This window comes from Varroa destructor, unplaced genomic scaffold (genome assembly GCF_002443255.2).
Source record: "Varroa destructor unplaced genomic scaffold, Vdes_3.0 BEIS01000004.1, whole genome shotgun sequence".
Taxonomy (NCBI): Eukaryota; Metazoa; Arthropoda; class Arachnida; order Mesostigmata; family Varroidae; genus Varroa; species Varroa destructor.
Genome location: NW_019211457.1, coordinates 35,288,191 through 35,314,124, shown reverse-complemented (window position 1 = coordinate 35,314,124; position 25,934 = coordinate 35,288,191). Strand labels below are relative to the sequence as shown.

The 25,934-nt window shown below is 35.8% G+C and overlaps 3 protein-coding genes across 18 annotated transcripts in view; 1 reads left to right on the top strand and 2 right to left on the bottom strand.

Moving 5' to 3' along the window:
- Positions 1-14,406, bottom strand: part of LOC111250469 (signal transducer and activator of transcription 5B-like) — a 53,650-nt gene extending 39,244 nt beyond the window's left edge. For 5 of the 10 annotated variants that reach the window (XM_086988471.1, XM_086988465.1, XM_086988475.1 and 2 more), the window contains exons 1-5: positions 14,249-14,406; positions 13,111-13,268; positions 9,897-10,178; positions 9,216-9,472; positions 6,279-7,229 (exon numbers count right to left, since the gene is read on the bottom strand). The gene's annotated coding sequence lies outside the window, so the exon portion shown is untranslated. The remainder of the gene's footprint in view (positions 1-6,278; positions 7,230-9,215; positions 9,473-9,896; positions 10,179-13,110; positions 13,269-14,248) is intronic. The other 5 variants (XM_086988467.1, XM_086988468.1, XM_086988466.1 and 2 more) reach the window with 5 other exon arrangements.
- Positions 48-16,545, top strand: TyrRS-m (Tyrosine--tRNA ligase, mitochondrial). 3 transcript variants are annotated; one of them, XM_022805789.2, is made up of 5 exons: positions 14,436-14,557; positions 14,715-14,887; positions 15,132-15,413; positions 15,635-15,891; positions 16,003-16,545. In XM_022805789.2, exons 2-5 carry the CDS (start codon positions 14,715-14,717, stop codon positions 16,389-16,391), a joined length of 1,101 nt encoding a protein of 366 aa, XP_022661524.1. In that variant the 5' UTR covers positions 14,436-14,557; the 3' UTR covers positions 16,392-16,545. The 3 variants fall into 3 exon arrangements, with proteins under 3 accessions (XP_022661526.1, XP_022661524.1, XP_022661527.1); XM_022805792.2 differs by having other exon boundaries at positions 14,438-14,557; positions 14,715-14,867; XM_022805791.2 differs by lacking the exons at positions 14,436-14,557; positions 14,715-14,887 and adding an exon at positions 48-445.
- Positions 16,546-20,257: 3,712 nt separating this feature from the next.
- Positions 20,258-23,196, bottom strand: LOC111249338 (uncharacterized). 5 transcript variants are annotated; one of them, XM_022803084.2, is made up of 7 exons: positions 23,122-23,196; positions 22,976-23,037; positions 22,770-22,899; positions 21,577-21,719; positions 21,388-21,495; positions 20,858-21,192; positions 20,258-20,474 (listed from the first exon to the last, which is right to left on the bottom strand). In XM_022803084.2, exons 1-6 carry the CDS (start codon positions 23,129-23,131, stop codon positions 21,088-21,090), a joined length of 558 nt encoding a protein of 185 aa, XP_022658819.1. In that variant the 5' UTR covers positions 23,132-23,196; the 3' UTR covers positions 20,258-20,474; positions 20,858-21,087. The 5 variants fall into 5 exon arrangements, with proteins under 5 accessions (XP_022658819.1, XP_022658820.1, XP_022658824.1 ...); XM_022803085.2 differs by having other exon boundaries at positions 20,258-20,464; XM_022803089.2 differs by having other exon boundaries at positions 20,858-21,031.
- Positions 23,197-25,934: the final 2,738 nt, after the last annotated feature.

Genomic DNA, 25,934 nt, shown 5'->3' with positions numbered 1-25,934 from the left:
ATCGTCAACCTGATGATACATACTTCTGTAGTTTGAGTGCGGACAGACTACAAGAGAGCAGGCAAGGTAGATACTGACAGGGTGCGTTAAAACCAATTGTAATGGCTCTTCAAGAATATGCTGCCTATAATTTGCAATAACCGACGTATATACGTGAATGTTATTATCAGTAAGATACGCAAAAAAATTAAGATGAAGAAGCAAAGATGTTGGAATAAGACGGACTGAACACAATTTTCAGATAAGACGCTTAGATTAGACATTAAATTTTGTGTAGAAAATGCGTTGGTCTACGTGAACGGATGACACTTTCTGTGACTAATATAATACAACTTTAGCCGTATTATGCTACGAATGTTGTTCTACTAAACCACATATTTGACAGAGATTGTCTTGGATTTATCGTCACGGCCTGGGAAGGTAAAATGTTTTATTATAGTTTGAGGTAAGCGGAAATTTCATTTAGCACACCGATCAACCTGATATTTCTAATATAATTCACTACACGCGAAGGCAATTTCTTCCACTGTGTTTGGATACTTATAAAAGCTAAGAGCCATCGAGTACCAACGCGTAGAACACAAAGAAAGTATTACCATAAAACTAAATACATTTTTAATTTTTTGATAAGTTCTTATTTGAGTTGAATATATTGTAATTAATTCTTTCGATGATAATAGATTCGTACGACAAAAAGTCCGGTACGTTGTGTTGATTGAGCTAGCCTTAGGTTGTTTAGATGGTGTGTAACAGAATCAGTCAATTAGGTATCAATCAATAGTGGGTAAGATCAATCTAATCAAAAACACACTAAATCAGCAGATACACGTCTCTCTTTTCTGGACCAATATGGCATTATCAGTTATACGAAATAACTACTAATGTTGATATTGCAATTATTATCATATATTCACGAATACAAAAATCTTATCTTTAACCAAGAAAATAATAAGTAAAGCATATAAAAGCAAAACATAGTATATGTATAAACATAAGCTTACAAATATACTTTGTGCAAGAATAATTTGAGCATAAATATACTAAAATATGCTTCATGACATGAAAAAAGAATGCTGCAGTTACAATATGTGGTTTCCATACTCACATTTTACATCTATATATTTTAATCAATAAGCTTATCCTTTCTTGTTCTGGAACCAAATGTTTAAGAGCCGCCCCAAAAATTTGCCTTTTTCGTAGATGACATACTAATAAGTAGTGCAGGCCAGTGCTCGAAAGCTCTGTTTTGTCATGCGATCATATAACCAAATGAAAGCACAAGGATGGAGTATCGCAATAAATAAAACAGCTCTGTCGTAATGATTTGAATATTATTTAACTGTAATTATTTATTTTACTTTTCATATTAAAACATTTTCTTTATTGTTTTGATAACTGCCTGATAAGGATAAATAAATTATTGATGGAACAAAATGCTCTAAAAGATGATTACTCAGTTGATCTTACTATCGTTTCAATATAAAGAGGTTTAAAAAAAAATGTGAGAATGTGAATTCACTGGATATCCTACAGCGCATCTGCTGGTGGGGCTAATTGTGTTACAATGGGATCTTGATACCAACTATGGTGTTTTCTATGAACAGGGGACTGGAAACTAGTTATATTAATTATAATAATACTGTCGCTATATTGGTTTAGTCACAATGGGCATTTCTTTAGTTCTGCGGTGTATTTTGGCTCTCGTTAACACATCAAGCATTTACTACTGAGATGATAGTTTAGTTATATATTTTTGATAGCCACATCTAGTTCAACATGTCAATCTGACGCAAATTTAATCAAAAATGTAACGCCAAATACATGTATGAAATAAGAAAGTATGCATTTTAAAAGAATTATAGTCTTTTCTGATTAATAAAAAGATAAAATTCCTCTATTGCGATAGGATTCGGTCCCTACTTTCCCAGAGAAAATTCAAACTAAAGTACAGATTAAAACTTGTTACAGCCAAAGAATCTTTTAAAGTAAATATCAACTTGTGTATAATGCTTATATTATATTTGTTTATTTATTTCTGTTCCCAATAAGAGGGTTCAATATTTATCCAGAATTTTCTGCAAGGATCGTTGCAAGCTTTCATATGGGATGCCTCATCACCCGCTATAAACTGGTTTTCTGCGCAAACTTTCTATGACAGTACGTTTGCCTTAATGACAATCGAATGTTTCAAGATTCTAGTTTTTTTTACTGCAAAGGAGCACGTAGCCTGAATGAATGGTATTTGTTTAAACGTTTTAAACAAAGACCCGTGTGCTCAAATAATAACACAGTAAGCGGCCATTCGATGAAGTCCATTTTACCTGAATGGTTCCTCAATAAACAAGACTATTGCATTTAAAGATCCAACAAACTGGGGGTGATTTTAAAAAGCTACTCCACTTTAGAAAGCCGACAATTTAGTACGCTAGCCATCGTCACTGTCACACTTTAGAAGGGAACTGACGTCCAAAGAGTAAACTTCGGCACAAAACCCAGTTATAGCCGGGCTAATAAAGGTTCCGCAGACTATAAGATGACGGAGACTATTTCTCAAAATGCGTCTAATTTTGAATGAGTAATTTTTATACCTTATTAAATTTTTAGATGCGCAGTCTTGGCTTACAGACCTGAGTATCTATTCTACGTTTCAAAGCGGGTAAAAGTTTGTATACATATATGAATTGTTAAGGGACAGTCTCTTCATCGGAGAATCACAATATATTGTCTAAAAACAACAGCTTTTATACCACTTCGTGCCTCCGAAATAGCAATTATGGTATATTTTCTTCGCCATAACAATATATATTTTTAATATTGGAACCAAGTGGCTCTTGCCACTCGGTCCACTCAAAAGCAAACCGCGTCCTGAATTGATCCTTAGTGCCTATGAACATCCAAGTTCAGTTACTTATTCATACCTTTCTTGCGCATGATTTGCACCTTACTAAAAACTACAGGATCGACCCAGCGTATGCATTCAGCTTCTGAACAATACACGTTTTATATAACCTTATTTATAACAATAAATTTCATTTAAAATATTTCAATAGGTCTTATTTTGGCATTTAATTCCTGTTTTATTTATACATTTCTGCAACACCCAAACCATTAGATCACGGGTTCACCATCATCCATATGCCAGGGCTCATTAGTTTACAATAGTGTCTATGGGGAAGCTTTTTACTTTCTTTTGGTATGAACTTAATTTTTGGCAGATATATAGATTTCACCGCAATGTTTTTGCGGTTCTCGTTGAGTTTAGCCCATACGCAAAACTCGCAAAAAAACGTTAGAGTTGTTTTTTGAGGGGCCTTAGTGTTCATTCATTATACGCGTTCTCACTCGTTTCAGAGTACATACACTGTGAAAGTGCGCACCGCGAACATTAATAACATCACAATTTCTAGATAAATGAGGCCCGAATCTGCATATAAGGGGCTACTTGAAGCCGAACAAATCAGAATTTGCCCGAACCAAGCCGTAGCTTGATTCGAGTTAAGCTGCAACTTGCCTCAAATCAAGCCACAACTTGAGTTAAATCAGGGTGGAATTTATTTAGAGTGAAGTCACGTTACCTTGCAGCGCTACTACGTTAATTCACTAGTTGTTCATTACATGCGCCGGTGGTAAGGTTGCTAAAAGTTGGATTCTTAGAATATTAAACATTCGATAATTGATGCATTTTTATATGCCAAATGCTCACGCCAACTATGATGGTGCAAAATGGCCACAGTTTGCACGATGGTAAGTAGTGCCTTACAGAACCGATCTTTTCCTGAATTTGTTTTGCTGTATTTGTATTTCAGCCCATTTCGGCAGAGTTGAGAAAGTTTAGCTTTAACAGTAAAAAGTAAATTACGAAAAGTATGAAGGCTCCCTTGACAAATAATGCAAAACTTGTTTATATAGACGATCTCCGGGGAAAGAAAAGTTATATTAAAATTACAAGAACTTCAAAATACGTTGCTCCCAAATCATGGTGTAATGAAGCAGAACTATAAAGTGTAAAAGAATAACAACGAAGGTGATTGACCTTAGATTTTGACTGTACAAGTACAATACGTATAAACACTGTACAAAAAAGTAATTGTTTTTGCTATGTAGAACTTAAATATGAGTGTAATTGTAACCAACTTATCCTTGAGGTACATTTTTCTACTGTACTGTTAAAAGCGTTACATTTTATGACGTTAATAGGGATAGTACTGCAATTGTGATCAAACCAAACTTGCGCCAGTTTCGGAACAACAACTGTGAGTGAATCAATTCGGAAGATCAAGTGGTAAAATCACGTCAGTAATCAAGTAAGCGTTGACGTCGAGCGAGAAGTAGAAACGGTATGAATATGTATATGTAAAAGTTACTGAAACATCTTGGAAGTAACGTGACTAGTGTGAGTAATCGACGGGGCGTTTTAAGTTAGGTTGTATGCACGGACATGTGTAGCTAGTTGACGCTAGAGTAGACACAACTAGAAAGCTCAATAGCTTAAGCGGGAATAGTCTTTTCCTTAATATTAGCGACTCTAGACTTTATTGATGATAGCTAATAGAAACAAATGGAAACGACATGCCCCTGGAAAATACTATAATGCAGCATTTGTAAATATGGGGTGCGAATCACAATGTAAATGCGGAACATTTTGCTCTATTATCTACTATCCTTTTTTCAAGAACTCCTTTACCGACTATTCAGATTGCCCAGTCTGATATCTTTCTGTCGTGTTCCAGTCATGGTTTGCTCCTGTAGGATATGCCAGGTATGGCATTCCCCCTTAGCAACTCCCCCTTAGCAATTACTGTGCTACCGTTGGCCTGCTACGGTACAAATGCGGTTATTCTTCCATGTCATGGTAAAACTGATTTTAACGTTCCGTAAATATTCCGCTAAAGAAACGAAGTTAGAACGAAATGCGAAAACATCACGTTTTTTTTTTTAAGTTTTGACCTTTTCTGCAGCAACAACCTCGTGGTAGGGAACAGGTAAAACATTTTTTTCTAAAAAATCTAAAAACGTACTTATATTTTCAGCGTAAAAAAGATTTTTTTCCATAGTGTTTCTCTTAGAGATGGTCGACTCATATATATATATATATATATATATATATATATATATACGCATGCATTGACTCATATTACAAAGCATACAAACGAAATAATTATGATAATTTTCTGGGCTTCGAAAACTTCATGAATATTAATCTACACAAAGTTTTTTGAAGGGGTTTACAGAGTTTATTTTATACGTAAACAAATACTATTATATATAGAATCAATAGAACTCACTAGCCCATAAATGTTAATAAATACTTCCTAGATTGGTCAATAAGCAAACATTCTGGGATATGTACGACATGATTTTTTACTATAATATACTAACGTTGGCATGGGTTAAGGAAAAAGATATTACATTGTGTAGCTATGCAGAATGGAGCAGAAGTCTTCCAACAGTTTTAGAGTTTTTATTTTGCATTTGGTAAAGCAAAAAGAAGACAAGTGAGGATTCTCGAACTGTTAAATGGCTTTTTTGAACTTCAAGAAATTTTCTCCCCCTAAATATCTGCTAATAAATACTATACCATTATCAGTACAGAACATTTTCCTTTAAGCCCATTGCCCGTGATACGGCAAGAGATGAAATTCGCAAGACTAGTTCATCAAAAACAGTTCATAATACCTTGAACAGCGCTTGAAGACTGGATATTTACGAAAACGATGAAACCTTTTAGCCCAGCTCATTACTATAAAGACGTTCAGTAAATGTAAGGAGACTCTAAGCCCACAAACTAAAATGGTTAGCATTCTTCTAAATCATGGTTTATGTCGAAACGTAAGCTATAGCTGTCAACTTCCGTTGTGTTTGACTGCTCAATCCACTCTTAATATAGTAAAGCTTCCTCATAAGAAAAATAAGTTTTCTAGGCTTTAAATCGTTAAGGCTTTCGTTGAGTTTTTGTCGCCCCTTCAAAGGCACTAACGCGTTGATTTTGTAAACTCAGGTTTTTTTTTTTGTCTAAATAAGCTTACTAACTGCCTTTAGATCCTTTTTTAGAAGCTTTTTTAAATTTGCTTCAAGCTTCGTTCACATTTTAATATTGTGGATTGTACCGTAAAATGTATTATTTCGTTAGAATACAAACGAGTTAGTCATTTCAGAAATGTTTAAGTGCAACCTGTTGTATTTTGGTTCAAAACGGTGATAAAGTTCTTTATGATAAAAAAAAAAATTAAAGATTAAACGCCGTGTCTATTGTCAACTAAAAATTAATATTTACCTACCGAATTGGCGAAGCTCGACCTTACATGGTAGGTAGATTTTACGTGAAGACTTTGTGGTAGAGATTGCGTATAGCTGATCTTCAATGTATTGTTAAGAGACAGATCCACAGATTGCTGCCCTAAAACTTCGTTTATTTCACTTAATACCAATGAAAACACTTATAAGGATATAATCACCGAGAAATATATGATAACGAAATGCTTTGAATCGATTAAGAACAAGAAGTATGAATATAGGTCCTATATAAATCTATATCCACTTGATCAATGTATAATTCTTCTTACCAACCCTTGCTAATGTAATACCTGTAGGCAGCTCAACATCTGGTGGAATAGCTGAAACTCTTTTCATATTTAAATACAGTCCTCCGTTATTAATAATTCTCTTTGCATCTTTCTCTGTTAGAAATAATTTAGCAAGCACTGATAATGAAACCAGATCAATCTTAGATTCGTCTCTTATACAGCGTGGTATTTCAACATATGCAGCCTTTGTAAATATCTGCTCAAATTCCTCAGTAGTAAGCTGATGAAGAAGGTCTAGTTTATTACCAAATAATAGTTCAGTGGCCTTGACAGCCAGATTCAGTCCTTCTTGCCCGTGTACAAGTATCGTAATGTCTGTCGCAAGTTTTTTTTGACATAATCGTTTCTCCGGGTAGTTATGATGTGCTCGAACAATTTCCTGTAACTCTTCGTTTCCGGCAAATACAAACATTCGAGCAAACCGCTCTGCCTCAATATCTTCCATTCGTAAAAAAAATTGATAAAGGTCGTATGCTGAATTTTTTTCCGATGACAGCCATATAGGGCTACACCCTGTTTTGCCGTATTTGTCGCCTGACTCAGCAGAAATTAAAGGAGTCGTTAGGCCGATCGTTTCTTCGTCGCCATAAAGTTGTTTGATTAGGTTACGTCCACCCTTGATGTTATCCAGTTGGTCCTGCCCACCTAGAAGGACAGCATCTGCCTCGTATTAGTAAATGCTCGCAACATAATCAAATAATTAATATCACACATTAAAATCGTACTTGATTCCCATGGCAGGATTGGCATATTTTATTGTTCCTTACAAAAAATGTTGCGCTATTACATTCCAACTAAAAATTGGTTGAGTATTTTGTTAGTCCCATCGATATTTGGAGACTTGCGCATACACCTTTAAATATTCGGCCGCAAAAATTTTTATTTTTAGAGCTAAAAAGTCGAGTGTGATGAAAATGTATTATTTGACATATTACTATTAGATCCCACTAAAATGGCTTGAACTGGATATTAAATAAGGTCTGAAGTTGTAGAAGAAAAGGCAGGCTCTGCATCCACGAAAACTTTCTCAATTAAGGCAGTGTCTTCCACACAATAACGTTTTATTTAATGCTTTAATCAAATATTTCATGCTCGGAAAATCATTTTCTTCCATATATTTCAACCTTTAGAGTTAAAATGAATATTGGCGTCCCACGAAACCATTCGAAAAATGCTTTGTTTACAGAGCTTCAACAGTTCTTCAAAGCTTAACCTTCGATTTTGATCTCGATTAAATCCTATATATTTTCATAAAATCGTCCAATAAGTATCTGTATTGTAATCTGATTTGTTATAGAATTAAAACCCCAACTGTCTCGAAAGCAGTTTTTTTTCTCGTATATATAGATTTGATTTGACTCGAAAATACTATGGTGTAAAATGTAAATCTGTAGAAAAATCTAGCCGACGACTAAATGTTTAGAGCTTCCCCGTAAACTTTAACTCATTACCACACAAATCGAGTAGCCACTACCTCTCATATTTTTTTCTTCTATTCTCTTTCTATTATAATTCTAATTCTCTCTAAGTAATAATAATTCTAATCATGCTTTGGCCACAAAAGGTCATTCAAGATGTTTCTGTAGCCATGAATGAACGGGCTGTTCAATAACATTCGCCAAGAGCTAGCGCTAATAAGCACTTTAGCCCTATATAACTTCTGGCTAGCGTGAACAATCTCATATCATTAATCAGAACCTTTTTAACAGGATGTTTACAAACACCTCAAAAGGTGCACTGTGCTTATCGTGGAGCGCATAGCCTTATCATAATTACTGAATCATTAATCATCAAAGAAAAGCTAGAGTATCCATTTCCAACAAGACTGATGTGCCCGATCTTCTAATCGAAACCCTTGGTAACACGACATCCTCCGCCCATATTAGTTGATTGTGTCTCGTCCACATTTAGTATTTGGTTATTTTGCAAAATGTTGAACCAAAACCGTTCATCGTAACCGGATCGTTTTAATACTTCCTTGACCCATCGTCCAAATATCTTAATTTGTTGTAGATGAGTCTATGCAAATGATTTAAAAATAAATAAGTATTCTTATCAGCTTCTATTTTATGCTATTTACGAAAGGTCAATCATTATACTTCCGTCCTTCGAGGATACTTTTTCAATACCAACAGAAATGAAAGAGTTCAATAGTGGAAAATCCGCAGCGCCGATCAAAACTTCTGATCAGATATTTCATATTTAAAAATCATTACCAAGAAAATTATTGAACTCAGTTTAAGGTGCATGTAAAACTTTAAACAGCCATTCCAACTTTATAATAAACCGTGCACAAGAATAAATTCAAGCCATTTTACAATTCACCTTCGAATCATGTTTTATAGTAATCAAGATATAAAGAGGTCCAACAAAAACATTCAATTCAATGTCAGATTTGAATGTCAAATGAAAGTTGATAAATTCATGGTAGGCCCGAATCTGTGTGTTTGATTACGCACTATCATCAAACAACTATAAATTTACTTAAATATAGTTGTTATAAGCATTCTAAAAGGAAACTGCAATAGATATAATGGTTTGGCGTCATTTTCTTGCCGTTGTGCTACTGATTAGAGACTAAAAAAAGATTCCATATTGCGCCATTGAGCAGTATATCAAAGAAAAACTAACCTATTTGTACGCGGCATCCATACTGCTCAAACAGTTCACTCCAGTCGTAGGCTTGAAACATTTGATATTTGAATTCAGCAACGTTCATGCCATCCGAATTGGCTAGTCGTTCTTGAACGCTGGCGCGCTCAAGCATCTTTTCTAATCGAAAATGTCTTCCGATTGTTGCTAGAAAGTGCACCACATTTACGTGCCTATACCAGCTTGAGTTACGGAGTACTTGCAATTTCGGGAGAGGACTGTCACACTGGAAGTATCTATTCATATGGATATTAATCAAGTCACATACACACGTCTATAAAATAAGTAAATAATATGTAATATAGCACAATAATATTTAATTAAAACATTCATTTTAATTATCTTTTCTTAAGATGTCTATTTAGTGTACAGTAATCTCAAAGAAGATAAATTAGTAACTCACTCAGCAATTACGTTTTCAGTGAATCTTCCTTCAATTATTTTACATATTCTAAAGGCGAATTGGTAGATTACTTAATATCAATAGAAAAGCTCTAGTAGAAAAAGTTAGTACTGAGACCTTGCAGCCGAAGAAATTGGAGCGCACCTATTATATTTTGCTATTTGTACAGTACTTTAGCAGCCGATAAATAGCCTGTTTGTAAAATCTAAGTCAGTCAGCTCGAAAATATTTCTATTTTATTAGTGTTAAATACATACGTTTGGTAGTTGTTGAAAATTCTCAAAATGTTTTTTTCAATCTTCGTGCAGTTATGTCGGATAGTTGCCTCAAGAATAGGGTCCCTCGCAGTTACCCTACAACTAGGATCACCGATTTTCGCAGTAACGTCGCCCAAAACCACTATTGGCTTTATACCTTGTTTTTGAATATGTAACAACAAAATTATTGGCAGAAGATGTCCTACATGAAGGCTATCCGTAGTAGGGTCAAAGCCACAGTACGCTGCGTTTGAACGATGCAGAAAACGGAGCAATTCTGACCTATGTGAATTTAAAATGTGAGGAAGGGTATGATTAAAAAACGAAAGAGATCATTAACAAGTAAATTCCGTTAACTTAAATGAACTTAGCTTAGACTTTTTACAGATAGCTGATATACTTAATGTAACACAGCAACCGAGATTAGCGTGGTAAGTATCTAGCTCTTAAGATATACATTTTTGCAGTTCCGTAAAAGCTGCTTTAAAACGTAGCTCATTTTATCTGAAGCAGTGCATTGTGCATAAATGACTGGCATTCTGTCTACGCTTCGGAAAAGCGAAAAAATATTAAGTGATATATATATATATATATATATATATTATATCACCTATTATTTTTATAAACATATTTAAACTATTAACATCTGACCGAAACTACAGACTGGAGCTGCTGGCTGATCGTAAAAAATTGAAAGCCAAAAGATGCCAAGTGGCTTGAGATGAGACTGGTAAGGAATTTTAGACTCTTCTTTCAAGAAGAACCGTTAATTTCTGCGTACGGGATCCTCAAAAATATCTTTGTGCACCTTCCTGTTAAATTTTTCAATCTAATCATTATAGCGGACCTTTATTTTTCTCGATAGAAATCGTCCTTGGGTTCCTCGGAAATAGCAAGCTTACTGGAAACGGTGTAGACTGTCATTTCTGATTGGTTCGTCCAACATTAACACATTAGACAAGACAGAACCTTGATTTGTATTTCACACTTTACTTCCACTATAAAGAATTTGTGCTTTTATTACTTCTTCCGGTACCGAGAATAGAGAGTTAAAGCATATCCACGATCTGGCAATAAGCAGCCCGCCAAAATATGCACTAATTTCTTCGAAACAGCCCGTGTACGGGTTGAGGCAAAGAGCTCTTAACACGCTGAGGAAAAACCTTTCAGTGGTCTACAGAAACATTTCTTAACTGTTTGAAACAAAAAGCATGAGGTCTTAACAGTTAAAGGGTCTTTCTTTCACATTAATAAAAGAAGCAGAAGGTAAAAATTAGTGCAATAATGGAAATATTTGACCCTGCAACGTATTTGTCAAAGCGGCACTTTATATTTTTATAATCCTATTATACAATGTTATAAGCATCCTATAGGATATAATATTACAGTGGCGTATACTGAGAGTGCAATTAAGAGCCGTCTAATAATTTTATCGATTTAGATTCGACCCTAACAGGTTTACACGATCCAAGCACAATTATAAATTTCTCGTCTGCCGTCAAAGTTGCTTTCTGGGTATAGCTTGTCATCGAGTGTGTTATGTGCAATATATTGAACTGCACGATTTTTTTTTATTTCATCTAGGTTTTGAAAAACAGTTGCTAGCAATTTGGGATGAGAAATGTGCGTAAATATATGTTTGTATATATAATCTATTGCATTCACGATGTTAGAGTCTAGAAGATTTAACACCGCCTCACTCGACAAACGCCAAACTTCATTCTGTACTAATAATTTGAACAGGTCTACACATATTGCCTATTCTTGTTAGATAAAAACACCATGAGAAGAGTCTCTTTAAGCTCAGGGAAAAAGAAATGGAGAGCACTAATTCTTAAATTGAAGGTGCCTCGCGCTCTATTTTCCAATTCTGATTTAAAACTAACACTTGCCGATATCTTAATAGGCTCGCGTGATAAGCAGAAGTCAGTAGTGATGTATTGTGCATAATATAAGTCAGACATTTCGTACTGATAATCTAGTTGATGACTACTTCATGCTGTTTAGGTTTCTTATACTGATTACCTGAACAAGGTTTTGTTAACGATAAATGGAAGTGGGTTACCAGACAATATTGAAACATGAAAAATACCAAGCAGAACGACAAAAACGGTGTAGGACTTTGGGACAACGCCGCCGTCGAGCCAAAGAGTCAACACAATAGGCAATAAGTTTGAGGATAGCGGATCTGTTGCGACGCAGATTGACAAAGGCTACGCAGGAAAAAAATCAAATATTATAAATCAAGCGTTTATTGAAAATCCCAAAACACACAGAGCCTTTCTTGGGCAACGTATTTCCCAAGGATTTTTACGACGTATATATAGTAGACTGCGAGAAAATGATCGAACAGACAAGAAACGTAAGCTACGTTATTTTGCCAATTAAAGTGCCATAATCATCGCCGTCATTGTAGTAGCCATTGCATTTTTGGACATATACTAACGCTATGTTATTATGCCATACTATTATAGAAAAAAATGGTGTTCGGATGCCCACATTACAAGTGTGCTATATAGTCATATCCGCCTATTTTAGTAATAACTTGCGTATCTACTGCTGCCTTAGCAAATGCAAAAATTAAGGCTGTTCGACTGATTAAAAGCGTTTGCCTCGACCTAATATAATTTGATTAGAATAGAAAAAATTGTTTTCTTCCAAGTAATAGTAGAACTCATTTGTTGTTTTTTTTACGCTAAAACCATAAATTGACTTTACTCTTATTTTAAATCTTAGCGTAAACCGCCTTCACGTTTTCTGTATTGAATTTTATTTTATTCTTTTTGTATTACAAATTTCCCAGAAATATATTTCTAAATTGATTATAATAGTATCCAGGGGACCTAGTATATAAATAGACAATCTACCATCGAAAAAAAATTAAATTAGACCATATTGCTCGAATATTGTTCATAGACAGAGTAACTACTCATTCGCTTTCTTATATATTCGTGGCAAAATTTCCAGAATAAAGTGTGAGAAACCACTGAAACGACTCTTTCAATAAAACTTCTGTTTTCAAAATACTAACATGAGCTTTTTAATAGAAGAAGGGCTTAAAACCCAACCAAATTAAACTATGGGTTAATTCTTTCAGCGAAGCCGTATTAAACTCGTGATTTATTTTTATTAATTATAGATTATTCGCTTTTTTCGAACGCTTTACAGAGTTTATTTTTATATTACTTTGATTTTTTTACCAACAAAACTTAACTCATTAACAGATGATAGCACCTGCTTGATAATGCCTCGTTCCTTTAGGCTGTGTAGACTTTTTTGATTACAATAGATTAGCGCAGAAGTGAGTCGCTGTTTCCACTCAACTGGTCGCAGGAAATGAAACGAATATTGATGATATCGACGTAGAAACATCTGCGGATATTTCCAATATATGTCATATATTATTAACAGTATTTAAATGATATATTAAATGTACTTTTGGTACAAACACAGTAAGTGGACTTCTCCATTAAAAAAATCCTGCTTAACTTCAAATAGGCTTACCGTGCAAAGTTTCCCTTGCATGCTACTTTTAGGTCTCATAATTGCTACAAAATGACTATTTATATTATATAGGTGCCTCTTGTCATTTCAAAGCAAAAAATTTCTCAGCAGTTTGCTTATTGATAAATAAAACCTATTTCTATAACACATTTATCTTAACATTAACGTAACGAACGGCACTGCTAGAAAATGTCCAAAAAGCATTCACCTAGTTCATAAAAAACAATAAGCCAACGGAGTAAAGTGGCCTAATACCGGAAATTTTTTTCATTTTTAGCGTGCCTAAACGTGTTGATAAGTTGTTGTACAGATTTTTAGGTTGTTTTTTAGCTGGAAAGCATGTAGAAGTCAATATAGCTGTTCTATAGCTATCAGGTATTCAATTACATGAGTGCTATGTTTATTTAGTAATATTTTGTAGTTTATAAGTAAGTATATAAAACAACACACAGATCAATGTCTAAGCACGTATTAATATTTATATTCCGCTATATAGTCATTATGTTACTTAGGTATGTTATTGGAGCGTTTTCTTTCCGTAGCAGCTATAGTTAATGGACACCTCGCACTAAGCTTCATAATGAGACAAATGAAGGTTTATTATAGGCAATAGACATTTCTAGAAAAACAATAAAAAAACCGAAAAAAAGCTATACAATTTAGTAAGCATCTTCTGTAGAGTAGCAGACATATAATTCTTCAGCTATGCAACAAATGTCCGTACTTTCTTTCCTGCAATAAATGAAATAGGAACGAGGAGTACTATATATCTAGTTCAAAAAAAGTAATAAAATAATGACCTGCAAAGGACAATTCAGTGTAGGAGACAATAATCGGTTAATCTTTACCTTGCCGAAGGGACAGCGCTGTTCTCAAGCTATTTAGGAGATTGTGCGACATTTAATGCGACCAACTTGTTAAAATTTAAACCATTCTTCTATTATTTCGCATACCGGTAGGCTAACTGCTCATGAACAAGATGGCGGACCTTACCTAATGTTTAGACATATGGTTTATGCGCGCGCTAATTTGAACACAATTCACTATAAATTCGCGTCTGCTCTTGGAAGTGCGCAGTATCTTTTCACAACAAAAGTAGGAAGACTGTCAGCTGTTTGGTGGTATCAGTTGAATCCACCTAGTAATATATTTCGGAGGTATGTAGTAAAATAATTAATTGGAAACAAATTCTGAATTTAGCAGTAGTTTTAAATTTTTCCTATAAATCTGCTCTCAATATAACGTTTAATTTCCTTAAGCTAATTTTTCATTTGTTGGACTTATTTAACCATAATTCTTTCTCGAAACTTACAGATGTTTCGGTATCAAAGAACCATGGAGATGTTGTGGGCTGGCCTACTAAATAGTTTTAAACAACAGAGGCGGTCTTTGAAAACATCATCAGTTTACCAAACTCGACAGCTAAAGTGTCTATACAGCCTGAAGCAGAGGGGAATACTAAATAAGGTGTTTCCTCCTATTGAGGAGTTAGTGTTTTTAGTGAAGACGGACGTACAACATAATAATTGACATTCTTATTTTTAGTAACCTTACGGTACTGGGTGCTAGCACCACTCGAGCTTTTTTTAGATGTTGTATTTAGGGGCTTCCGCTAAGCATTACACATGCAACCATAGACGTTATCGCATGAACCATCGCGTCGTGAATCCTACACACTGTTACATTAAGCCAACCATAATATTTTCTAATTAAATTTCTCTACTCGTAAAGTCTGCAGTTACCAAGCCTAATTCGTCAGTCTCAGTCGGTGTACTGCGGATTCGATCCTACGTCCGATAGCCTTCATCTCGGAAATCTCTTGCCAATGATTTTATTACTGCACCTGCAAAAAGAAGGCCTGACGCCTATCGTCGTCGTTGGGGATGCTACTGCGAAAGTTGGTGACCCTAGTGGACGTCTGACTGAGAGGAGTACTATGGAGCAGGATATTATCGAGAATAACTCTAAAGGGCTTGAAAAAAATATTAGAACAGTTTTCGACAATTACAAAAGGTAAGTGTGTGCTGTGCTTGCCTTTGTGCTGTGAAGCTGTTAACGGACGTGTGCTATAACTATAATACACGTCTTATATAATGTTAATATTCCGCGTAAAAGATTGCTTGTATAAATTCTTTTTTTTTGTCTTTAGCATAACAATAAGGTCGGTTTTCACTCCGGCGATAAAAAAGATATTCAGCTCAGACTTTAAAATTAATTGTTCACTTTTATTTTAGGTACTTCCATTACGGCAATTTTCTCCCAAATTTACAGCTTGTCCGCAATTCGTATTGGTACCTCGATCAGACGTTAGACAGTTTTGTTGGAACTGTAGAACGGCACTTTCGGCTAAGCAAAATGCTCAACAGAGAGTCCGTCCGCCAAAGATTAAATAGCCCTGGTGGTATGAGTGTTACCGAATTCAGTTACCAGATCTTTCAAGCATATGATTGGTTGCGGCTTTACGAAATGTACACATGCTGCGTACAGATCGGTAAGTATTATGTTTGTTATGCCTTATTATTTAATGAATAAATATGCACTACGCCAATGCTATATTTTCACATGGAATGAGCGAATTTAGAATACACATATTTGTTTGCAGGTGGACAAGACCAGATGGGCAACATTGAAAGCGGTCACGATTTAATTAAGCGAACTCATGGTGAAAATTGTTATGGATTTATGACCCCCATAATTACCACGGTGACTGGAGAAAAGTTCGGCAAAAGTGTTGGCAATGCAATATGGTTGTCACCTACTAAAACGTCACCTCAAGATTTGTATAATTTTTTGCTGCAAAGATCAGACACCGAAGCTGTGCAGCTTGTGCAGCTGTTTACATTTTTAAATGATGAAGAACTGAGGAAACTTCTGTGTGCTCATAGGGACTGTCCTAAGAAGAAGTTATGCCAGAGGAAATTAGCGTCGGACGTTACGACACTAGTGCATGGAGAAGAAGGACTATCTCTAGCGCTAACTAGCGGAAAATGAAACAAAATATTTATTTTTATATACAGTATTTAATATATTAAGGTGCTTTAAGATTTTTAATTTATTTTACTAAGAGTGCTGTTGTAACAACAGCCCTCTTATTGTTATAACTAAAAACACCTAATATAATTAAAAATGATTTTTGTATGAATTAGTCTTGACGTTTTCTTTGGGCGGAGTACGGATTCAAAATTTTGTCATACATGACACGCATTACAAGTGAAATGACAAATTTTAACTTTAAATACGACTTCTCAGCTCAAATACAGATGGCAACACGCCGAAGACTAGTAATTGTCAGACAGCTTGTTGGTAGGATTGCTAAACATCGTTCCAGGCCCACCTTAGGAATTGAAAGCGGACACTGCATAGATTGATGGGAATTGTGTTACTTCGGGTACGATGATGAACAACGAGACTAATAGAACGAATTGACTGAACAGTTTTGTCGTCACTCACTTTGGTACGCATGGGTTCTACAATTTCACTTCATTCATGAAATTCAAGCTAGATCTATCAAGGATGCATTATTTAGTAACTATTGGAAGTACGAATCGGGTTCTTTAAAGATGCTACTCATCAAAGTTTTGTTTCCGATGCGATCTGAGATTTAATCGAAAAAAAAAAAGATTTCAAAAATGATATCATTGTCAATTCCTATAAAGGGCACAGAAAAATTGATTTTAGAAGGGGCCTCAACTTTGCTGTAGGTTTCATTTCTCACCGATTGTTCACAATAAGCAGCGTTTGCGAATCTCTACGAAGACATTAACCAGATTACATAACCAAATAACAGTCTTACAAGTGAATTCGGCGGAATTTGAACCTGAATAATATTTTAGCTGCTGCTTGAGAGAAAGGTTTGATTCGTAAATACTCTTGTGACTCAAAAACTAGTAAATCTTGTAAATGAAGACTATCTCCAACAGAAACGAGTTCAGAAAAGAAAACATCCCTTAGTTTCGAAAATCAATGCTCTATGGTTAAGTTCCTATTCCTTGAAGGCCACATCGCCGCGGAAATTCATCTTTTTTTTTTCATTTATCATGTATATTAGGTAAAATAGCTGCAGTACGTGAATAGTGCAAGCGTTTCAAGAACGAATATTGGAATGCTAAAGACTAAAAAGAAGATGATTGGGTGTCGGGACCCGAAGAACAAGAACGCATTGCCATGACTGAAGAGACTTCTTGCGAAAGCAGAGTTTCGAGTCTAGGCACTCTCTTGGCCATTACTATAACCAAAACAAATACTGAAATTGCGAAAACTGGGTTGAAAATAAGTCTAACGTGAATGAACTCTAAACCAGTTAGAAATGTGGTTCCGCGGGGAATTAGCAGAACTTGAACTTCGAAGAACTTGGGTTTCCGCATAGATTTTGCAATTTTAGTTTTCACAAGCCTGACAATACATACAGGTGATCCAGATGCCTGAGAAATTGTGTTGAAGAACTTGCTGCTCATTGATTTTCGCTACCGCACACAAAACTCGTATAACCCGTACGACGCAGTGTTTCAAATGGTACGCCTCAACTGTCGATTACTTGGTTTGGATAAACGAATCTTGCAAGTGATTATGTGAATTGCGGGTGAAAAAAAAGTACGAATATATTGTGATCCAATAGTTCCTCAACACTCCGCAAATTCAATCATATGAATTTTTAATCTTAAATTAAGTTGAAAGCGATTCCCTGAAAAAACAATTAATGGGCTTTCGTAGCGCATTTATCATATTTGCAATGGTGATGGATGATATTTAGATTTTGGGCCATCGTGAATATAAAACTTTTACTAAGGTTAAAAACATTTTACCATCTGCGGACCCAAGAAAATTTGTGTACGCATTCGAGCACTAAGTAGGTTCGAGTTGAAGTTAAAACAGGTTAAATTTTTTTCCTTCAAGCTGCGGTTAATCCAAGTCTAATATACGTATGGCGAGCCACCGGTTTCATCCCAGTATAATTGGTTTTACTCGCTTCGTTCGATTCTGTTATCCCATGATTTCACAACAGAGTAGTCTTTACACTCGTGTGAGTTTCGAATCGAAAAAAAAAAAGTGAATGTAAACACTAAAGCAAAAACTTTTTTTGCGTATCCTTGTTTAGTGACCAACTTGCACGATCGGAGGCTTTTTGGTACTGCTTGTAGACCACATTAAAGTTTTGCTGCGGCTACGATGGGTCATCAATCAGGATCATATTGAATAATAATAAATTTATTGAAGTTTTCCAACTTCATCCAGACAGTGTTGCCGCACTTTCTTTTTTTATATAGTAATGTCTTTGATGAACCCCGAATGAATATCTTTGTTTGTCAACGAAGGCTATGTAATATATAACTATTTCTAGAAAAGACAGGTAACAAACTCGTTAAATCCATGTTCACTAGGAATAAGGATTAGAACTTATTCCTATAATTTTTTGCAAGGGTCCAAATGGATGATTACTTGATCGTATAATCTGACGAAGGCATTCTGTTCCTCTTCACTGTTCACTAAAATCCTTATAAAGTCAGTCCGTCTCATTTTTTTTTACGTAGTAACCCAAGATTGACATTTTATTGAAATTCATGGTATGAATCGGTGTGCATCAACAGCTTCATCAAAATGAACATTTGAGTCTCCGTAAATGCTTAAAGATGTCAAAAATAGACTGCCTTTTTATTTTTCGTAGTACCTGCAAGTTAGTGCAATACTGTTGCTCATGGTTTAAAGCACATTTCATACAGGATTTAGTTTATGGCTTCTGGTTTCATTCATCCTCATGTTCTATCTGTTCTGTCAACATTTTTTCTTGGCTATCTATAATCTGCACACTAATAAGTTGTTTCTATGCTATAGTGTGCTTTCGGCACATCAGTTCCAGTTTTAAATTTTTTTTTTTTTAAACTTTAACAAGTTTTATCAGAAAAAGGGGCAGGATAATTGCACAACTGTTGGTGTGTACAATTTAAGCTGGGCTGAACGTAATATCAATGATTGTCAAATCAAATGCAAAATACGAGTTGTGTAATCCTCTGGTCAATCCTGTAGCAATCTGCTACACAAAAATGAATAGTTCTGTTGTCTGCTTAATCGATTTGTATTCAAAATTCGTTAGGATCAGGTGTGGTACTGTATCGTTCTACTCGACAATCTTTATGAAGAAGGTGACCAGAACGTGCCAATGAACGAATCGCGAATCATTTTTGACTTAGATTAATCAAATGGTTGCGTGTCGCTGTTCCCATTAGATAACGATGGTTATCAAATGGTTGCGTGTCGCTGTTCACATTAGATAACGATGGTTAGCGTAGTGAGCTACGCACACCCGGAAATGAGAAAAGCTGCACTGCCATATTACACATACCGAATCACAAGTCATGAAGATATTTTATGTCGAATAAACACTGTCGCAAAGACTCAGCCGGCTTATCTTTGTCCGAAAACTTAAATTTGAAATCGATAGCACATAGGAAACTCACTATTAAAAAACCTGAGGGTGATCTTTTGTTAACAAGATTTGTTAACATCTTCCATGCTCTTATTTTCATTCAAATGCGGACCAAGGTACATGGCAGAACACTGGAGACTACACTGCACGTTCGCATGGAAGAGCGTACTTTTACAATCAAATTGCTTGTATTTTATTACCTTATATATAAAACGAAGGTTATAGCTTGCAAGTTTCTTTGAAGGTATATTTATCTACTCCCCGTACCAACACAGTCTGCTTCGTTTTTTTAGAACATTAGCATAACATAACAAGTTCACGCCAAGTTGAGATCTCGAGAGAAGCCATCTATTTACAAACTAAATATCTAGAAATTATCTAGCCAGTAAAAAGTAATTATCTAACATACATATGATAACTTTATTTTTAAGGCGTTTTAAGCACGTTGTACATACTGAACTTAGACATTTCAAAATAGCCGCATTGGCGGATCGTGCCAAATTATATTTGGAAGCTTTTAGAGAAGCTCCTTATGGCTGGCATCTCCAACTCCAAAGTGCGTTGATTCCGGATCCGATGCATCTTCCGGTGCACTTTGCTTTTTGAGTCACTAGGTGTTAGCCTCTCGTTTATCTGGTAAGGACTGAAAGAAGCTAACACGAAATGCGCAGATATATATATATATATATTATATAGATATATCTATGATATTATGAAGTATCACCATAAAGAAAGGCAGTATACCTTTCGATTGTGCTTTGTAGAGACATTAGCATAGAAACTGTGTGCCTTACGACGTCCTTTTATTACCGAAGCAAAGTGTAAGTCAAAGTTTCCCGGCTTAATGGAACGAAAATACATGATAGTAGTCATGGTAGCATTTTTTTTTTTTATTATTTGCATAAAAGACCTTTCGTTTCATAAAGATCTATATAATATATAAAATGTCTCATTTAAGTTATATTTTTCAAGCACACAACGTACTATGGCTAAAATCACGCTCACTAACCGGAACGGTAATTCTAATGAGATGTACCTGCTCAGTAAGCGATGGTATGACAAACTGACTAGGATTAGTGGTAGACTTCCTTATATCAATGGGCTGTCGGAAGATGTCTTCATTTGTACAGTTAATAGGCGTCGATAGAGCCGCTGGCGCTGTTGTAGTCGTGGCCCTACATCATCGTCACTAGCAGTTTTTCGTGCAGACCTTGAAAAAACATTAACAAGAGTGATTCAGTGGTCCTACTCCTCGGTAATACTTCCTTAAATCCTTGCAGATATTGTAAATGCAGGTGCATCCGATGTGGGAAGTACCAATGCACCAGTTCTTATTGGTGGCGGAGCCCACTTCGGTGACCGATCGTCGGCCTATCGCAGGGCACATATCAAATGCATTTTAACAACAAAGTAGTAAAACAATCAGGTATTATTTCCTATGCGCCTACAACTGAAAGTAAAAAATCGTTTGACTCTGTAGAAAGTTACATAATTACCGGCATTTTTGCTAAAATCAAGTCGAACCATGTTATTATTAGCAATACTCTTAACATTCACCTCTATTACCTTGGTGTTATTATCCGCTATAGCACTCAACATTTTGCGGGCTTCTTGTATTCTTCGCTGAAGCTTCCGTAGAAACTTTCGAGTCTCACGCAGTTTTGAAATTTCTTCCTATTGGGGTATAAAGAGACCGTTAAGGGTTAGTTATTCAACCGCGGAAACAATTATTATTCACGTCTATTATATGCTCACCTCGTTTTTGTTCTCTCTAGTTTCAAGACAGGCAATGGTTGCGACATAATCTTTACGTCGATTTTCATATAGAGATAAGGCCTTTTCTAACCCGTCCTTTTGGCCTTTTCGACGGATAAGGTACTTCGATTTGACATGATAATCTGAAAGAAAAATTACGTTCTAAATAAATTCAATGGGGCTAAGGAGACACTATCTCCCTTTGTATATAGCAATGTTTGCTTTGAGAAAATTCTGACAACCTGAAATCTGAAATCTTGCGGCTATGTTTAGGAATTGTGCCAGGGGTATTTCACGCCATTGCTGTATACACGATGCGCAAAATGGATTAGTGCACACAAGTGATCATGAACTGTGGCAGCGTGCAAAAAACCGTACTTCTACTTCTTGCTCTCTTACATTCACTTTTCCGCATATAAATCCAGTGTTGGTTCTTAAACTAATTATCGTGTGAATCTGGTGGAGTGGTTTTTTGTGTACGTTGCTCCGACATAGGAAAAGGAAAAATGACGCGTTTTACTAAGACAGGCTTTTACACGCACGGCTTGGGAATAATACCAAGTTTTGGCTGAAGTGCTGAATAAATCATATGGAAAATAAATACATATATACATATAAAAAATTACCGCTAGTTCCGGTCGAATTTAATTGATGATGAATGGTATATATAAAGTATAGTTCAAATGGTACTATTTTTTGTTGAAACATGAAAAACAATAAAATTAAAGGTCTAGAAACAAACAACCGACGGTACGATGTAAGTTACGTTTGTATACATGAGAAAATATACTTGTTGCTTGAAAGATCACATTTACTTTTCGCATAAAATAAACGTAAAACGTCTAAAAAGCAAACAATTTTATAACTACTTCTCGTATAAAATAAACGTAAAAAAGAACGAACAATTTATTATAACTTAAACATGCATGCGGGGTTTATAATTCGCTGGACATCACCTAATGTGATATTACGAAATTGTTGTTTGTCACCAGTAATTATATCGAGCACTCTGCGCAACCTGCTGTTCAGCGAAAGTATGTAGTTACAACCCATTATTTTTGTGCAAACGGGCTTAAGCCTATATGTGTACAGGGCACGCTTAAATCGTACCCGCAATGCACGCTGAAGGCTCATATTTGAAGAATATGATGTTATAATTTTATAGGTAACGAGACAAGTAAACATAGGCATACCACCGTTGACAGGCCTTTTGTCAGGGATAGACGTGTTATCGACCTCGTAAGTAAGTAAATCCTTAATATCCACATTAACTCCATCCGCTACAGTTGTTAGTCGAAGAACAGCCACCTCAACATGTTTGCACTGAAAAAAAGTTTACACATAATTGCCAATTATGCAAATGTGACGTCGCAAAAATCGAATCATAATTCACACATACCGTAGTGATCGCTGGTATTGTCTCCAACGTAGGTTTAGGGGAGACTTGGTGGATTTTGGAAGCTGCAAATACATAATTCGTGTAATTAGTAACAGAATTCTGTACGACCAGGCTATGAACAATAGAAATTATGACTAATCACTCACCGATAGCCATCGTTGAAATTCGTTTTTTAAAATATAATGACTAGCTGGAATGCTCAGAAGGAACCAACATGTAAATAAAGGTGGAAGGTTTGCGTAAATTAGTACGTGAAGCCGAAATATGTCTGAAAAATGCGTACAGTGCTCTTTGGATCTATTTAGGAGCAAGCGAGTTCCCAATAACTTCCGCAGCAATCATAAAAAACCATAAAAATGCTTGAAAGTATTAGCCTGTTACAAACGAATCCGGCAGACTTTGAATTGAATAATTTTTGAACCCCACGCTGCTAAACAAGATTTGACTGGCAAATGCTCCAGTCTTCTAGAAACTTATGAACGGAAGCCTATTGAGATTACTAAAGAAAAAGTAAGTCCAGAAGAAAAAAACGTCTTTTAGTTTTAATAATCAATGCACAGTGCTCAATTTTTTGTTCCTGAAAGACCACACCGCTACGAACATACATCGAAAACATAGAGTAAGGAGCTTTTAAATGAATACGCAGTGCGAATGTTGAAGTACAATTATTTTTTGTTGAAAAACGTTTGCCCTATTCCTTAGCGATAGAATGGAGATTGAAGGTCAGCGAGAGGGTAACCGGATATTAGGACCCAAAAGTCAAAAAGCATTGTCCCAATCGAGGGAGCTTTTCCCGACACTTGAACTTGATATGTAAAGGCTCTGTCGACTAATGCTGTGTATTACAAAATTAGGGCCCAAGTACTAAAGGCGTGACAACTGAGTAAGAAGTTGGTTTCCTGTAAAGTAACTTCATATCAATTAGGATCCAGTGCATGGGGTATTCCACGTCAATAAAGCGGGATCTTACTTCAGATACATGAAAACTTTGCTGGCGTATGCAGTCGCCATAAATAAGGCATGGCTTAACCTCTATCACCAGCCAAAAAGAAACGAGAGGAGCCAATGGCATCAAGAGGAAGTGAGTTCGGTCATAATACTAAGTAGATTTGGACATATGATGGTAGTGTTTACAATGACCATTAGGAACGTCTGCTACTATGAGATAGTCGACACAAACGAAACAACGAATGCGACCCGGTGTCTCAAGTTCCTCAAGAAGCTATTAAAATCCATCAAGCTTCCACCTGTCTTGAAGGCGGTGCCAATGAAAACTAATGTACGTGCGAATTGGCTGGACTGTTGTCACATCGTCATACTTGCTTAATTAGAATTTATGTATAAATTTTTTTGGGTGGCATTATTTCGGCTAAGAACCGCAGCGGATGGAGTTAATATCGATATTAAGCATTTACTTATCGAGGTCGATAACTGGCTTACGCCTAAAGAAAGACTCTGTCATACTTATGCTTGCTTTTCTCGTTGCCTTTTTAATTTTTATTACATTTTTTTACTTTTGAATATTTTCTAAATATGTTTCAGCGTTTCCAGCCGGAACAATCTAGGTATGTCCTGTGCTTATATAACTTTAAACCCGTTTCCACGAAAATAATGAGTTAACTATGTACTCACTTCGAGAATCTTGTCAAGACATGCACCAAATCATTCCGTTGTGGTTCCATAGATTTACAGTATGATCATCGGCGTAAAAATAACGCTACGAATTTCTATGCAGAAAAGGTCGATGTAGGTTAAAATTTTATTACTTGCTGCTGGTTCTCAAAATAGCTTAACTTGTGAGGTAGCTAAACATTCACGGATTTGATTTGCACACGAATCTAAAGAGTTTCAGTTATGTTGGTGGCTACAACAGACTATCTGACTTGTGGCTTGCTGTAGACTTTTTTCCAACATGAAGAAGGCGAAACACTTAGTGTGCTTTTAGAAGACTTCCAGCACTTCATGTGGCAAATTTCATTGGCTGTATCCGCAGCCGCTTTTTTTCTAGAAGTAATAAACTACGGTATGCCGAACATTTTTGCTTCTGGCTTTTCCTTTTTTCGAGTACTTATAACTCGGATTTTGCTAAGCTCTACCAAACGTGGGTGGATAGGCACAGCTTTTTATAAATATTGTAGTAATCCCGCTTCCCTATTACCAAAGGCCTTTTAAGCAGAAACATGGTAAATTAAACGAATATTTTAGGTAGTGCCCTCTGTGTTTTGAGTTTTACGTCTGCTATCACCGTTACGCATTTCATCAAACGGTTGGCTCCAAGCACGAAATGAGGTGCATCTATGCCCGGCTTTGAATCCACACCACGACATGTCTTCAAGATTAGCAGATGAATACATTACACGCTAAGCTATCACAGGGCAGGGACAGAGCTTGTGGCCTATACGCAACCATGGCCGAGGTGGCATTCGATATTTGATTTATCGTTGCACAGATATCCGGGTCGCAAAGCAAGTTTCTTATCCATTTTACTAAACAATCAAGGCCGCGTAAATGAAGAACTGTACTGAATTGAACTTGAAATGAGTGACGTTTATCAAAGTCTAGTATCACGTCCAAATGTCGGCACGATGATATATGTGTTTACCTTTGAAATTATTATCTCATATATTGCCTTATAAATGCTATTCTTAAGAAGATTGCATGCTGCCAAAATAAATAGTTCCTTAGATGTTTATACTTATCCTTGAATCTATTTTGCATACCACGTATACAGAAGTGGCGCGAAACATGCCTGGCATAATCCCTTAACAGATCCGTAAGGCCGTACCAAGTTTCAAGCCCAGGAAAAAGGAATGTATATTGAGGTCTTAAGTCTGATGGCAAACATTGTGATATTCGGAGAGAGTGGTTCTCTTCGGTCTGGTTGATTTTATTTAAAAAATTATTTTTTTTTCACATCTATAGGTTAAATCGAAGTACATTGTTCGTCGAAAAGGTCAAA